General features: G+C 63.2%; 2 protein-coding genes across 20 annotated transcripts in view; one reads left to right on the top strand and one right to left on the bottom strand.

Annotated features, from left to right (window-relative positions):
* Positions 1-8921, top strand: part of CARD14 (caspase recruitment domain family member 14) — a 29088-nt gene extending 20167 nt beyond the window's left edge. For 16 of the 17 annotated variants that reach the window (XM_039859355.1, XM_039859342.1, XM_039859353.1 and 13 more), the window contains 9 exons: positions 155-347; positions 1480-1606; positions 1900-2137; positions 2858-2921; positions 3625-3739; positions 4516-4689; positions 6102-6226; positions 7173-7288; positions 7847-8921. In XM_039859355.1, the coding sequence (XP_039715289.1) occupies positions 155-347; positions 1480-1606; positions 1900-2137; positions 2858-2921; positions 3625-3739; positions 4516-4689; positions 6102-6226; positions 7173-7288; positions 7847-8054 (1360 nt within the window). In that variant the 3' untranslated portion in view covers positions 8055-8921. The remainder of the gene's footprint in view (positions 1-154; positions 348-1479; positions 1607-1899; positions 2138-2857; positions 2922-3624; positions 3740-4515; positions 4690-6101; positions 6227-7172; positions 7289-7846) is intronic. The other variant, XM_039859341.1, reaches the window with a different exon arrangement.
* SGSH (N-sulfoglucosamine sulfohydrolase) lies at positions 8871-15406 on the bottom strand. Of its 3 annotated transcripts, XM_039859365.1 has the most exons (9): positions 15277-15406; positions 14428-14578; positions 14131-14291; positions 12943-13048; positions 12566-12716; positions 12098-12254; positions 11676-11757; positions 10643-10846; positions 9556-10253 (listed from the first exon to the last, which is right to left on the bottom strand). In XM_039859365.1, the coding sequence occupies exons 4-9, from the start codon at positions 13034-13036 to the stop codon at positions 9694-9696; spliced, it is 1248 nt and encodes a 415-aa protein (XP_039715299.1). In that variant the 5' UTR covers positions 13037-13048; positions 14131-14291; positions 14428-14578; positions 15277-15406; the 3' UTR covers positions 9556-9693. The 3 variants fall into 3 exon arrangements, with proteins under 3 accessions (XP_039715298.1, XP_039715299.1, XP_039715297.1); XM_039859364.1 differs by lacking the exon at positions 14428-14578 and having other exon boundaries at positions 8871-9975; positions 15178-15394; XM_039859363.1 differs by lacking the exon at positions 14428-14578 and having other exon boundaries at positions 15277-15394.
* Positions 15407-15408: the final 2 nt, after the last annotated feature.

The following is a 15408-nucleotide window of genomic DNA, read 5'->3' as shown; positions in this document are numbered from 1 at the left end:
GGAGGCGACAGCCTTTTTGAGGCTGGGGTCATGGCGGGGGTGGGGGGTGGAGAATTGCAGAATGCTGAAGCCCGAGGGGCCCCAGTGGGGCGACGGCCTGGCCGGACCGCCTGCTCTGGGCCACACACGAGCTCCGTCACCTCCCTCCCTGCAGCACTGCCCCGGTGCGGCGGAGGCCGGCCCGGAAGATCCTGAGCCAGGTCACGGTGCTGGCCTTCCAGGGGGATGCGTTGCTGGAGCAGATAAGTGTCATCGGCGGGAACCTCACGGGCATCTTCATCCACCGGGTCACCCCTGGCTCGGCGGCAGACGAGATGGCCTTACGTCCGGGCACCCAGATCCTGAGGGTGAGATGTGGGGGCTTGTGTGATTTGTTTTGTTCTGTAACAGGGGTGCTCCTCTTGGCACTGTGTGTGTGTACGTGTGTGTGCATGCATGTGTGTGTGAGAAAATATGACAAAATTCACCACGTTGACCATTGAGGGCATCTTTTAAAATTTTTGTCCTGAAGTATTCATTAAACTGCAGAAAACATAAATGTCCAACTTAACTAGTTATGAAGTGAATGCAGAGGCCAGAAGGTGACTTCAATGTAGCCTAAAAGCAGAACTGTTGAACTTCAAGCTTTTTAAAAATAGTAAAAAGTTTACAAAACAGGCGTCACCCCTTTCCTGAGACTTGCCCCGTTTCTCCGGGAGGTGAGGTGGCTGTGGGGCGGGAGGGAGGCCGGGCCCTTTGGTCAGCAGCCCTGTGACCCCATGGGCTTCTCTGAACGGCTGTCCACGTGCCAAGCCACGTCCTCCTGCCTCCAACGATCTCAAATCGAGCTCCTGATAAAAGCATCATCATCTGTCCTCCACTCCACACGGCACGGAAGCCCTTCACCGCGTTTCAGACAGCCAGCGTCCTGTCCAGATTCCCAGCGATGGGCTCATGTGAAGTCACAGTCTCTTAAAGACGTTTGGGGAGATGGTCCTGATCCCAAATGGGGACAATTTAAATGTAACTGCTAAAAGCACATTTTTATTTTCCTCTCGGTATAAAACTACATACTTCCCTAAACTTAGAGCAACATAGGGAACAAACAACTGGGGCCGGGGTGGGCCGGGGTCGCATGGCATCTGGTGGGTGGAGGCTGAGAAGCCCAGGACAGCCTGGCCCTAAATGTCAGGAGTCTCCAGGCTGAGAAATCCTGATCTAGAATGTTCTAGAATGCTCTAGAATGAGGCCCATTTTGAAGAGCAGAAACTCGGTCTTCAGCGGTGATCTTGGTACGTGGTGTGTTGGGAACAGTTGGCGGCTGACTCTTGCCGTGGGAATGTGTGCAGCTTTCAGGAGCTGAATTAAGGTGTCCTGACACGGGGCGTGTGGCAAAGGCCCTGATGGGCGCGCGGGTTCTACTGTGGGGTGCACGCTGCACCGGGACTTCGGCCGCAGAATCCTGGTGGACAGAAGCCAACCCTTCTGATCTGCCCGCAGGTGGATTACGAGGCGACAGCGCCCTCCTTCAAGGCTGTGCTGGAGGGCGCGACCCTGGAGCAGGCTGTGGGACTTCTCAGGAGGGTGAACGGCTTCTGCTGCCTGTCCGTGAAGGTCAACGTGGAGGGTACACACCCCCCAGCGAGGGCGCCTCTTGAGTCTTGCCCAGCTACCTAGGCCCATCTCTGTGGGCCCCTGGCCATGCCAATATCAGCTCCGTGGCCTGTCCAGAGCCAGGCTGTGCCCCGAATCTGCGGAGGCCCCCGTGGCAGCTGGGGACCTCCCACCCACTGACCCCGCACCAGTGGCTCCAGAGACCATGGGGCAGGGGCTCCTTCTTTCTCTCCTCCTTTCCCGTTCCAGATCCTTCCTCCTGTGGGATCACTGCCTGGGCTTATCTGTTCTCTTGTCCTTGATCAGGTTATAAGAAGCTGGTCCAGGACCTGGAGGCCAAAGTGGCTACCTCGGGGGACTCTTTCTACATCCGGGTCAACCTGGCCATGGAGGGGCGGGCGGAGGGGGAGCTGCAGGTGCACTGCAGTGACATCCTGCATGTCACCGACACCCTGTGCCAGGGCCAAGGCTGCTGGCACGCCCACCGCGTCGGCCCGTACAGCACGAAGGACGTGGAGCACGGCACCGTCCCCAACTACTCACAGTGAGTGCTGTCCCGGGTTGCCACGCCTCCCGGAGCGGGCGGGACCTGCCGGGACCTGCCGGGGTGACCTCCCCGGGCCCTGCTCAGCACGGAGGACCCCTCCTGGGGCCCCAAACACGTGGAATCCCCAGGACGCCACCCACCAATTGCATCGCTCAGGCGAGTTTGTTTGCGGAAAGATGGGGACCTCAGTTCTAGATCGTTCAGGAGCACTCGGGACCAGAGTTCCCCGACCTCAGCGCCCTTGGCATTTGGGGCTGGCCCCCTCTGTCGGGAGCTGTCCTGAGCACAGTGGGGCAGCACCCCTGTCTCCCCGCCCCCGGCTGCGACAGCCCAGAGTGTCTCCAGACAGGGCAGCGTCCTCCGGAGGCAGGGTGACCAGTCACACCGGAGCTCGGTGCCAGCTTGGGGAGCCCTCAGTCCTGGGACGGGGACAGTGTTCCCGCCCCCGCTGAGAACTGTGGCCTGGATCAGCCATGGCGTCTTGCCCGGCGCCTCTTGGGCTTCGCCAAATCTGCGTCCCCTGGAGCTCAGCTCAGCAGGGGCAGGCCCACACCCTGTCACCTCAGAAGTCCAGCTGAGGCTCCGCGCGTGTTTAAACGCCCCGGGAACTGCAGTGGTGCAGGGTGGGAGCCGCTGTGGGCAGGGCAGGTGTTCAGGGCGCCAGGGGGGCCACCCCTCCTTCAGCCCTGGCAGCGGAGTGGGCTGTCCTTTGTGCAGGGCTCAGCAGCTGCTCGTCGCCCTCATCCAGGACATGGCCCAGCCGCGCATCGCTGCCCGCAAGGTGAGGTGGCCGGCCAGCTGCCCAGATCCTGGCCGCGGGTCCCGTGCAGGCCCCGCCTTGCTCCCTGCCTCCCCTCCCCCGGCTCACGTCGCCTGCGGGAGGGGGCGCCCGGTCCAGCCCTCCTTTGCTAGAGGGTCCCAGCCCCATCTCGAGTGGGCTGGAAGAGGGGTGGGGGCTGGCCAGGGTCCCATGTGGAGCGGTAGACTACTCACACGTGGAGGTGACCCCGTGTCCCCCCCAAGGGCCCCCGGGCTTCACCAGGGCCACACACTGCATCCAGCCTGCAGGCTCTCCTAGTGGGCCCTCTCTCTGCCATGGGCACAGTCACTCCGTTGCCTGTCTACCTGCACCGCGCCCTCATTCCCTCCGAGGGTGGCTCCGTGTCTTCCCAACATAGGACACTCAGTCGCCCTGAGCAAGGTGCTAGGGTGGCCCCAGGCTCTCAGCAGCGGGGCTGTGCGGGCCACCGCCCTTCCTTCCTGCCTGATGCAGCCGCCCTCATTGTGGACACCTTGCTGGGGGGCTCTGCCCGAGGACCCTCTCCTGCCCCCCTCGCCTCCCCCATGAAATGGCCCGAGCTCCTGCCGGTTCAGTGGGCACAGCCCGCAGGTCCGGGGAGCGCCCTGGGTTCCGCGTGGGGCGGACGCCTGGCCCCCGGCCCTGCGTGGGCTCTGACAGCTCCTCGTCACTTCTCCCGCTCCAGCAGCCCCCTGGGGGACCGCAGAAGTTGGTCCGCATCGTCAGTGTGGACAGAACCAAGGCCAGCCCCCTGTGTTCATCCTTTGACGGGGCCCAGTTGGACCCCAGCAGGCCGGAAGGTGAGGCAGGCGGGGCTGCGGGTCCGCCAGCTTGGCTGGGGTGTCGCCGGTTCCTGGGGCCAGGGCCCGTAAGGAGCAGAACTGACGTCTCCGTACCACACGACTGTGCTGTCCTCCCTGTCATGACCTGCCCGGTGGACATCCAGAGCCACCGGCACAGTTAGGGGACAGCAGTGCCCTCAGAATAGCAACGATGGGACACTACCCAACACCCACCGCCACACAGACCAGTGGAGGCCTCCGGCCGCGCTGGGGCGGTTGTGTGGGCGCGAGGCCGGGACCGGAGGTTGGCAGGGGGAAGCATGAGAGGCAGTGGACGCAGAGGAAGCTAAATCGATTGGCGTTTATTTCCTCTTCTTGGAAGTTTTTTGGGGTGTGTAATGTAAGAGGGCTGCTGAAAACTGAGCACAGCCTACACGAGGGAGAGGAGGGCGGGGACACAGGAGGGAGGGGGTGTGGGGCTGGGCGGGGGGCTGGCCACACGGAGGGAGAGAGCTGGCTTCCTCTGTCCGCCCTCCGCCCTCCGCCCTGCGGGCCACGCAAGCCGCGGTCGATCCACAGATCACAGAGGACAACCCGGCTCCGCGATCGGAGGGCCCGCCCAGCCAGGGTGGTGTGGACCCTGGGTCCCCGTGCTGGGCCCGGTGTGCCCCGTATTCCTGTAGGTGCCAGGGCTGTGGACGGGCACAACATAGTCCCTCCCGGGGAGCAGCCCAGGAGAGCTGACGGGCGGGGGCCGGCCGCCTGACACTGGCCGCTGTCCCTGTCCTCCGCAGGCCCCTCCGCCGGCTGCTTCTGGGCCGAGAGCTGCATCACCCTGGTGCCCTACACGCTGGTGCACCCCCGCAGGCCCAGCCGGCCCCGGCCCGTGCTCTTCGTGCCCAGGCTGCTCGGGAAGATCCTGAGTGAGAAGCTGTGCCTCCTCCAAGGGTTTCAGAAATGCCAAGCAGGTATGCTGCCACCTGAGAGCCCCGGCTGTCGTCAGGAGGTGGGGCTCGGCCTTGGCAGACACCATATCCACTTTCTGCGGAGCCGTGACACGTACTGTGCGAGTGGTCACACATGCCACAAACCGGGCTGCCCATAGCGACAGACTCGCTCTCTCCTGGTTCTGGGGCTGGCAGTCCGGAAGCCAGGCGCCTGCAGCCCGCACCCCTGCAATGAGCGGGGGGAGGGCTCCCCGTGGCCCTCCGGCTCTGCTGGCCGCCAGCGTCCTTGGCTTTCCTCGGCTGTGGCCACGTCTCTTCCTCGTCGCTTGGTCTTCTCTCGTGTGCGTCTCTGTCCTCACCCGACCCTCCTGGAAGGGAACCGGTCTTTGCGTTGGGCCCCCACGTGCAGCAGGCACGCACCCTGACTGCTCACGCCCGCGAAGACCCCGTTTCCAAGCACAGTCGCACTCCAAGGCTCCAAGTGGACACGAATCTGGGGGACACCCTTCACTCGGTGCAGCTACCGCTGTGCTTAGCTGGGCGGTCCCGCCTCAGGGTGCTGCCCGCCCGCCGCAGGCTGCTTGGTGGAGTCCCGGAGACACAGCGGCCCCGGTCCGAGCGTCTTCCCGCGGCGGGAGGGTGGTCCCCTGGCCGGAGAGCAGCCGCGAGGCGTCTGTCCGCACTTTCACACGCCTGACAGCACCTACGAGCTGTCTGCACCGGGGCCCCCGCGAGCTGGGGCCACTTTGGATGGGGGGGGCAGGCAGCGTGCAGTTCTGTCGGAGGGGGGGGGGGGGGTCAGAACCAAGAGAAGCTGTTTGGAAGAAAGGCAGAGCGGGGGTACGTTTAAACAGTTTTATTTAGGGCAGGTCTCAGCCTTGGCACTATGACATTTGGGTGGGACTGTCCTGTGCATCGTAGGAGGTTCAGTGACATCCCTAGTCTCAACCCACTAGATGCCAGTAGCACACCCCCTGCCCCCCAGATGTGACAGCTAAAAATGTCTCCAGACATTGCCAAGTGCCCCTTGGAGGCCAAATTGCCCCTGGCCGAGAACCAGTGATCTGAAGCATCGAAGGGATTTCTAGGTGTCGGAAGTTGGATATGAGCGTTTGGAGCTTGGGGAGTGACGGAGAAGGGGTGTGTTTATCTACACCTGTCTGTCCAGCTCTCCATCCTTTCCTCCATCTATCTTTCCTCCCTCCCTTCCACCCGTGCCCCACGCCCAGGCACTAACGCAGCACCTGCCAGTCCCATGGTTTAGGACGAATGTGGCAGGCACAGCCTCCTCTGAACGGGAAGGCCAGGGCTGTGACGAGGACGCGCTTCCCCCGAGCGGGCAGGTGTCAGCAGGGCGGGGCTGCACAGCACGGGGCTCCCTCAGGACCCCACGCAGCTGGGTGTGTGACCTGCCTGTCCGCCGTCACTTTCAGAGTACTTGAGCCAGGAGGAGTACGATGCCTCCAGCCAGAGAGGAGACATCATCCAGGAGACGGAGGTGTCTGGAGGCCACTGCTGGGTGACCACGCGGCCGGCTGTGGAGTTCCTCATGGAAAAGGTTAGGGGAGGGGCCGGGGACTGCCCTGGGGACTTGGGGACTCCGTCTCCAGAGGAGGGTGCTGGGATAGGCAAGAAGGACAGCCATGACATCTGAGGGATGCTGGGACCTGCACCCCCACCCCGACAGCCCAGGTTTCTGCTCCGCTTGTTCTGGCTTGGTGTTCAGACACAGCACGGAAGGACCAAGCCATTTCCGTTTAGGGCCCCGTGAGCCTAGGCGGGTCTCCTTGAGCCTGTGCCCTTAACACAGGAGACGTTTGATGACATTTGTTTAATGAATAAACAAAATGCAGACACTACTTCGTGTTTTAAGGTTTAAACCAATATGTGAAAGGAAGCTCGCTGTGACTGGAAGTTTCCTATCGATGCGAAGAGCAGGCTGGATGCCCCATTCTTCCCAACCCGCAGCCAGCGGGGGAGCAGCAGCCGACTGGCCCCTGGGGATCAGCCCTTGAGAGGCTCCCTCAACCCAGCTTGCAGTCCCTAGCCTTCTCCGGTGGAAAACCAAGCAGATAGAAACTTTCCTTGTTACTGCAGTTCTTTTTCAATCGTGGTGACGTCCATGACTTTCTGGTGTGCAACAAACTCAGGTCCGCGTGCGCTGGAGCCACTCGCCCCGGAAGCCGCGTGCATCCCACCCGCTTCCTCTGTGGCGCCCGCCGTTCTGTTCTCTGTACCTATGAGTTTATTTCTCTGTTTTGTTTGTTCACTTTTTGAATATTCCACATAGGAGTGAAATCGTGGTTTTCGTCTTTCTCCATCAGACCCGTTTCCCTCAGCCGGACCCCTCAGGGCGGGCGGGGACCAGGCTGCGGTCGGCACCGCGCGCACACAGGGGCGTTGAACTGTCCCCCGCGTCCCTCTAGCGTCCTGCCGCTGCCGGTGTGGCTCTTCGCTTCCTCTGTGGCCACAGATCTTGCCTCACCCGTCCCTCCTCCCCCCAGAACACCCACGCCCTCCTGGACGTCCGGCTGGACAGCGTCCGTGCGCTGCACGCCATGGAGATCTTCCCCATCATCGTCCACGTCTCCGTGAACGAGAAGGCAGCGAAGAGACTCAGGTAGCTGGGCCCCTGGGGCTGGCGTGGGTTCGGGCTGGGGCTGCGGCTCCCGTGAGGCCCACGTGCCCCCGGCACTCGGGACAGGTGTGCAGGAACCAACTCGCCCCATGCCAGCCCCTGCGAGTGTCACAGGGCAGTTTTCCCGCCACTCCGGGACAAAGCTCCCGCTGGCCTCCCCCGACACAGTCCAAGAACAGCAAGGCAAGAACCTGGACCGGCCCTACCTCATTAAGGCTACCCGTTAGCCAGGGGCACACAGGGAACAGCTGTCTGTGGCAGGCGAGGACCGACGCTGAAAGCCACACCAGGCAGATGGCCAGGGACAGGCCCAGATGCCCTGTGGCCCTCTTTATCATTTGACAGTTGAAGTCATGAACCAGACAGACCTGTCCCCCATCACCATAGTCATCTGGGGCCCCGAGTTATGTCTTCTTCACAAGGACCCCTCGAAACCAGTCACCTGCATCCAGGGGTGTTTGGCCACCTCCCTGGGGCTCTGCACAGTGTAGCAGGCACCCTGACCCCCTCAGCCCGCCCTGCCCCATGTCCGCCCCACAGGAAGCCCCTGCAGCGGCTCGGCACCTCGGAGGAGCAGCTCCTGGACGCCAGCAGGCAGGAGGAGGGTGAGCTGGACAAAGCGCCCTGTCTGTACAGCAGCCTGGCCCCTGACGGCTGGAGCGACCTGGACACCCTGCTCAGCTGTGTCCGCTTCGCCATCGCAGACGAGCAGAAGAAGGTCGTGTGGACGGAGCAGAGCCCCCGCTGATGCCCGAGTCCTCTCCCGGGCTGTGGGGACCTCTGCATCCCCATTTGCTGCAGCCCGGTGCTTGGAGCTCAGGGCCTTGCAGGCACAGCGCTCACCAGCAAGCCAGTCCTCAGGGCGTGGGCTCCCCTCTCTCTGGGGTCTGACCTTGAACCCGCGCCGCGTGCAGGCCACACACGGGCATTCAAACCACCTGCTCGCTGTTCTGTGCAAACTGCCTCACCTCGGCAGGGCTTGCCGTGTCTGAACTGGACGTCCCGAGACATTTCCGCGGTGAGGGTGTCTTCTGCCCTCTCCCCAGGCCGGTCGCCCAGATGCACCCACACAGCCACCCGCTGACCCAGACGCCGCACGTTCCTTCTTCATTCCACCATGTCAAAGGGCTCGTCACAAACCCACTGAGTGGCAGGGCTGGCCCTGCAGAGCACAGGCACGGAGCCACCTACGCCAGAACCCTGGCTCGCTTTTCCCGGCTTCTGATGCTGAGAAGCCTCAGTAACTCGTCCACAGACCACGTGTACCAGTAAATATCTCCGAGCGATGGCAGCAGTTATTTCCAGTGGGTCTGCACCTGGTGGCCGCCATGCCTGGCCCCGGACCCGTGGGGGCGTCCTGGAGAGGCCTCACACAAACACCTCTGCATGGTGCCGGCTGGGCTCCCAAGAACGGGCCCCCCTGCCCGGCCATCTCTACCTCCCCCAGGCCCCCACCACCGGCTCTGCCCCCCACTGCCAGACTGAACTGCATCCTGGCAGCAGTGCCCGATGAGGGCGCTCCAGGAAGCCGCCCCAGGACGCGGGTGGCATTGCCGTAAGCAAGTTCAGAAACGGACTCTGGTGTATTTTGCTAAAATAAAAAGCTTTTGCAGTGCTCTGGCCTGTGGCTCTCTCCCTGCAACCCCAGAATGGAGTGGGTGGGGAAGGAGGGGTGACAGGAGCCACCCACTCAGGGAGAAAGCCCCCTTTTCTGGGTTTTCCCAGGAGGAGCTTCTGCTCTCGTGCGGGCGGAGGTGGGTCTGGATCATTCCAGGAACATCTGTGCCATGGATCCTGGTGTTCCTCCAACAGAGTGAACCCCACTGAGGATGGGGGGTCTGCACCCTCGGGCGTTCAAAGAGAAAGACCAGCTTTGCCCACAGACCACAGGATCCAACTCATTAGCTGGGGGCCAGCTGCCAATTGGTGGCCTGGTGGGGACCCAGCTCGCGGGTCTGGAACTTGACCGTGGGCCATTCCCAAAGCTCCTTGGGACCAGACTGATCAAGGCCAGTACTGTGTGCCACGTGCAATGCGGTTTGGGCTCACGTGGCACCTGGAGGCCCGTCTCCTCTCGGGAAGGGCACGGGGACCTTTGTGGGTTCCGAAGAACGAAGCAGGTCTCGAGGCCCAGGTCCCAGCCCCTTTTCCTGGAGGCCACCAACTCAACACCAGAGAATAAGACCCCCTTGCCCAGACCACCCTCAGCTGTCACGGCCTGGGGACAGCAGTGTCCCTTACCACGGGGGGAGCAGCTGGGGCACACACCCTGTACCCCGCTCCAGGTAGAGGCAGGAAGGACACCAGCATGGGGGGGGCAGCCCTCCTCGGAGGGGACTCAGAGGAAGGGCCGTGGTCAGTGCCCCAAAAGCTGGCCCCACGGGCTGTCACAGCTCGTTGTGCAGTGGCCGGCACTGGGGGGATAGCTTCTCCTCCAGGACTCCATCGGGGGCGCACACCCAGGGGTCGTGCGTGTCCCACTGCCACTTGACCAGCTGGGCCCGCAGCAGCTCCAGGACCGGGGCGTAGCGTGGGTCGGCGGCCAGGTTCTGCGTCTCGTGGGGGTCCCGGCTCCGGTCGTACAGCTCCCAGCGCTCCCGGTAGTAGTAGCGATGCAGGTCCTTGTACCAGTGCGTGGGCCGGCCGGCCGCAGAGCGGTCCAGCAGGTCCTGGAAGGTGGGCGACACATAGAAGTCCTGGTCGACGGGGAAGGGCATCTTGAAGTGGAGGTTGTGCACGAGATGGAAGTTCTGGTGCTGCACCGAGCGCATGGGGTAGGACATGGTGACCTCGTGGAGGCTCTGGCTGCCGAAGACGGTGGCCCACGGTGGCTCCGCCTCCAGGGCCGGCAGGAGGGACCGGCCAGTGAGCCGGACGGGCTTCGAGCTGAAGATGGCGTAGTGGGGGTAGGGGATGGAGAACCAGTCCAAGACGGTGGGCGTGAGATCTGCGGGGGAGGCGGGCTCAGCGCGGGCGCCCCCTGGAAGGCCGGGGGGCCACCTCGCACGTCGGGTCACCAACGGGGTGGCGCGCCGTCCCCGATTCCTCACCGCTCCGGACCACCATCCCTCCAACGGTGTGACCAGAGGCCCTAGCCTGGTGACATTCAGGGTCCCTCTAAGACCCTTCGGGCCTGCGAGGGCGCCCCCACGCCCCATGCTGGGCTCATGGCTCCCTGCACAGGCCCTGTGGCCATGGCAACACACTTCACCTCTCTGAGCCTCACGCTTGCGTTTGTAGAAGGGGTGGCGCCCCTTCCCCACCCAGGCGGTGTGAGCGGTGGTCCCCCTAACTTGCCGCCTCCACGACCCTTCCCCGTGGGCTGCAGGGCCATACCTAGGAGGCTCACGTAGGCCTCGCTGACCTGGCCCCAGCGTCCTGGGTGCTCTGGGGACGACACCAGCAAGGGCTCAGCAGTGCCCGGCCAGTACAGGTTGGTCCTGCCGCTGGGGAAGGGAACCCCGTTGTCAGACGTGAAGATCACGAGCGTGTCGTTCAGGACACCTGCCGCCTGCAGCTCCTGGAGCACGAGTCCGATGCCTGCGGGTGGGCAGGGGGAGGGGGCTCAGCCGTGGACCCCGCAGAGGCGTGCACGCGGCCCCCTCACCCAGCTGTGGACCCCGCNCACCCTCCTCTCCTTAAATCGCCCTGCCCGTCCTTCCCACCAGCCCAGGCCTCTCGCCCAGCCCCTCACCCAGCACCCTGTCCTGGAGCTGGCCTAGCATGCCCTCCGCCTGAGCCCTCCCCTCCAGGAGCACCGGCCACCTCTCGGCACTGCCTTGTCACTGCCTTGTCACCCCACGCAGCTGCTGGCTGTCACACACTGGCTTTTGTTTTCCAAAACCTCACGTCTGCCCACGAAACTAACAGGGACAGTCTCGACAGGGGCCAGAGACAGGGTTCCCTCCACACCTGCCCAGGTCACTGCCAACCAGCAGGACTAGCTGGGAAATGACAGAGGCACCAGCCCCCTGCAGTGGTAAGAGCGGCGGTTCCCCCAAAAGACACGTCCACCCAGAACCAGTGGACGTGGCCTTTTGGGAAAGAGGGTCTCTGCAGATGTGATGATTACTGCTGATCCCTACATGAGATCACTCTGAACCACCCAGGAGGACCCTACAGCCAACGAGTGTCCTCGTAAGAGAGACGAAAGGTGACACATGGAGAAGGCCACGTGTCTAGAGAGGCAGAGATGCACGACGCAGCCGTGGGCATGACACGGGGCCACCCGAGGCTGGATGAGGCGAGGAAGGACTCTGCCCTGAAGGCCCCCCGGAACACAGCCCTGCCAACACTGTGATTCAGACTTCCGGCCCAGGGTGGGGGCCCAGCTGTGGCACACCCCATGGCCCAGGCTCCCTGAACCCACCTTGGTCCATCCGGCCTATGGTGGTGTACTGAGCAGCCAGGTCAGCTCGGGCTGCTGGAGTGTCAGGGATGAAGTAAGGCACCTGGGGGACAGGTGGGTAGGAGTCAAAGTCAGAACAGGTAGGCTGGGGAAACGGGTGGCCACCCCTTAAACTGGGATAGAGGATGGGGTGCTGGCCTCCCTCCCAGGGCCTGAAGCCATCTTCCTTCATGAAGGGGTTAGCCTCGAAATCCACAATTCTGGATATGTCATGCCACATCTTCGTGCCTCTCTCTGCAGGCCCCACAGACGAAGACCTGGATGCAATGAGTCAGCGGGTCTGTTCTAAGTCACACACCTGTGACCAGGGCTTCGAGCCCGCGGGAGGGGCACAGGTCTGCACGTTTACAAGGCAGAGGAAGAAGGGTGGGCGGGCCCCCTACCAGCACATCCTGCGGGCCATAGGCCTGGGGCGTCCAGTCTGGGATCCGCCCCATGCCACTCTCGCCATTGCCGAACTTCTCGCAGAAGGTCCCGTACTGCGGCTGCGAGTGCCCGCAGCGGTGGGGGTCGTGGAAAGCAACGTAGAGGAAGAAGGGCCTGTGGGGGAGGGGGGGAATGCTGAAGTTGCCGGGGTGACGCCCCACCCGGCCTTCCCCTGGGAAGCCCCATTCTTCAGGAGGAGACACCCCTCGTGGCTCTGCCTCCTCCCCTACCCTCGAAGTCTCCTGTGGTCCTCGGTGCCTCAGTTTCCCCATGTCCCCTCTTCCTGCGGCCAGAGTAACTTGAGTCTCGGGAAGCTTCTTCCCCACACCTGCTCGGTCACCCCTAACGGAGACCCTGGGATGCGCGCCCACGGTAGCTGACATTTGGCCGAGGAAGGGAGGTGGAGGGGCGGGCGCCTCTCGCACCTGTCGTCCTGAGTCTGCAGGAATTTCCGGACCAGCAGCTTCATCCTAGTGATGTTCCGTCCCACCTGGAGGATGGAGCCATTCTCCTCCGTGTACGCGAAGTCGAAGGGGTACACCGCCTCCGGCCCCACGTGCTTCTTCCCAATGATGCCTGGAGGCGAGAGACCCGCCCAGAGCCCCTGGCGTCACCCACGCCCTCTGCTCCCCTCTGCGCCTGCCCACCCACGCCCCCAACCCCAGCAACTGGCAGCCCGGGGCCCCTGTTCTCAGTGCTCGGAGCAGGCAACTCCAGCTGAGCGCGGCTCAGGACGAGGCCCCACCCCCCGGGGCAGGGAGGAAGCTGCCATCCGGTCCCTACGTGGCGCCCAGCCCCTCACCTGTGCGGACGCCCGCCTGGCGGAGCAGCAGCGGCAAGCTCTGCACCCGGTCGAACGAGCTGAAGTGGTGGACGCCCTGGTGCAGGCCGTACATCCCATTCTGGTGCTGTGGCAGCCACGGGTGAGGCGGGGCGGGGCTCCTGCTCCCCCATCGTCTCCCCGCCCTCCCTGGCCCGACTGGGACCCCAGGTGGCCAGCACCCAGCGAGATTCTCTCCCTTCTCAGTCCTCGCCCGACAGGCCCAAGGTCCCTCCCGTAGGACGTGAGCAGGAAATACGACTGACCGGGAGGGTGGGCGCCAACGTTAGGGTGGCTTCCATTTTCCTCTTTTTGCTTATTTGTGCTATATCGAGAGTAAGTGTCCGTGCTCACCCGGGCTCACAGTGACATCAGGCACAACGGCCAAGGGCCAAGGGCGGAAGCCACCCAAGTGTCCCCGGACAGATGATGAGTAAACAAAATGTGCCATGTCTAGATGATGGAACATCACTCAGCCTTGAAAAGGAATGAGCTACTGACACACGCTGCGGCATGGGCGAACCTTGGGGACATCACGCTAAGTGAAATCAGCCAGTCACAAAGGGACAGATCCCGTACACTTCTGCTCGTGTGAGTACCAAGCAGGGCCAAATTCATAGAGACAGAAAGTAGAATGAGGTTACCAGGGGCACGGGGAGGGGGTGGGGAGTGAGGGTTTAATGGGGACAGGGTGTCAGTTTGGGAGGATGAGAGTCCTGGAGATGGGACAGTGGTGACAGCTGCACAACAATGTGAACGTGCCTAATGCCACTGACACAAACTTTTATGTGTGTACCTCTCAGCACAATAAAGACGGAGCAAATGGCGGCTCCACCGTCATGCGAGCTCCCAGGACAATGTCATAACAGGAGTTAACCCCTTGTTATGTGCCGTACGTGTGACGTATGAATTGGCCAATCCCATAATAAGCTCGTGAGCGAGGGGTTGCTCTGACCCCGTGTGACAGGTGAGGAGTCAGGTGCATGAAGGTAAGTGATCTGCATGGTCGCACAGAGCAGCGTGGCAGGGCTCACGTGTGGGAAGTCGGAGCCCCCAGCCTGCACTTGGACTCGGCTGGGAGTGGGGGAGACAGAATGGGTGCACCCCAGGGGAGACCAGGGAAGGGGTTCCCCCTCTGCCATGCCCTGCACCTGCCCGTGCGGCCCTCACCTGGGGCAGGCCGGTGAGGAGGCTGGCACGGCTGGGAGAGCAGCTGCTGACGGAGGTGAAGGCATTGCGGAAGACCAGGCTGCGGCGGGCCAGCGCGTCCAGGTGGGGGGTGGCGATGGCGCTGTTGTTGTAGGCGCCACTCTCAAAGCCTCCGTCATCGGCTGAGGAAGGTGGGGGACACAGCGGGCATAGTGGGCTCGGCTCGGGGGAGCCACGTGTGGGAGGGAGACCAGGGTACTGCTGCAGTGGCCTGTGCCAGTGATGCTGGGCAGGGGTGCTACCTGGGGGGCGTCATACCTGGGAAGGCACGACACCCAGGTGGGCGTGAAACCGGGTGAGCATTCAGCAGGCAGGCGTGACACTCGGGTGGCCATGTTAGTGGGCAGGTGTGACTGGGCAGACACTGCACAAGGATGTGGGTCCATGTGCAGATTCTCCACCCGTGTCCCTGGGAGAGGGGGAGTTGACAGGAGCCGCTCAGTGGAGAGCTGTTTATGTTAAACTAGCTGAAGGGCGTGGCCAGAGACCACAGAGTTAATTGGAAAGAGTGACCCCGCAGAGGGCCAGACCTCAAAACAGGAAAAAACCAGGTTGCCTTGTGACAGCCTGGCTGGTCACCAGAGTGAGAAGTCTCGTGAACATCAGAGTAGTAGAGGAACTTGGGGCTTCTAGGACAGGATGGGGTTGTGGGGAGAAGGGCTGACCCACAGAGCTCTGGGGAGGCTGTAAAACTCCCTGGGGAGGAGATGAGAGCCTCAGGGCACTCTGGCTGGCCTCTGGGGACTTGGGCGCCAGCCTGCCTCTTTTCTGGCATTCTCTCTGGGATCTGTGGACCCCTGAGTTCTGCAAAGTGCCCAGCCTCCCGAGCTGGGGGCCCACATAGTTAGCTGGGGCTCTGGGCACGGAATGGGGTGCAGGGTCAGAGCCGGCGGCAGGGGCGGGGTGCTGAATGGCTGGGCCGCCCACGAGGATTCTAGGGGCAGCAGAGAGGGGAGACGGGGAGGGAACAGCAGAGGAGCATCCCGGAACCCTGGGGTCAACACTGACCGGTGCTGGGGAGGGGCGAGTAGCTGCCTTTGCGGGCGACAACAGGTGGCCGTGAAGGGCAGTGCCCGCGCGGCAGCGGGTCGGCGGGGGCGCACTCACCCAGGATCAGCAGCACGTTTCGGGAGCGCGCCCGGTGCGCGCGGCAGAGCCCCAGGGCCAGCAGCAGCGCCCAGCGGAGCAGCCCGGGGCAGAGCATGGCGTCGGCTCCGGGCCCCGCCCGCCGCGTCACGT

The sequence above is a fragment of the Pteropus medius genome, unplaced genomic scaffold (assembly GCF_902729225.1).
Source record: "Pteropus medius unplaced genomic scaffold, Ma_sr-lr_union100, whole genome shotgun sequence".
In the NCBI taxonomy this organism is placed as follows: Eukaryota; Metazoa; Chordata; class Mammalia; order Chiroptera; family Pteropodidae; genus Pteropus; species Pteropus medius.
The sequence above is the reverse complement of the archived record's forward strand: the minus strand, read 5'-3'. Positions and strand labels throughout refer to the sequence as shown.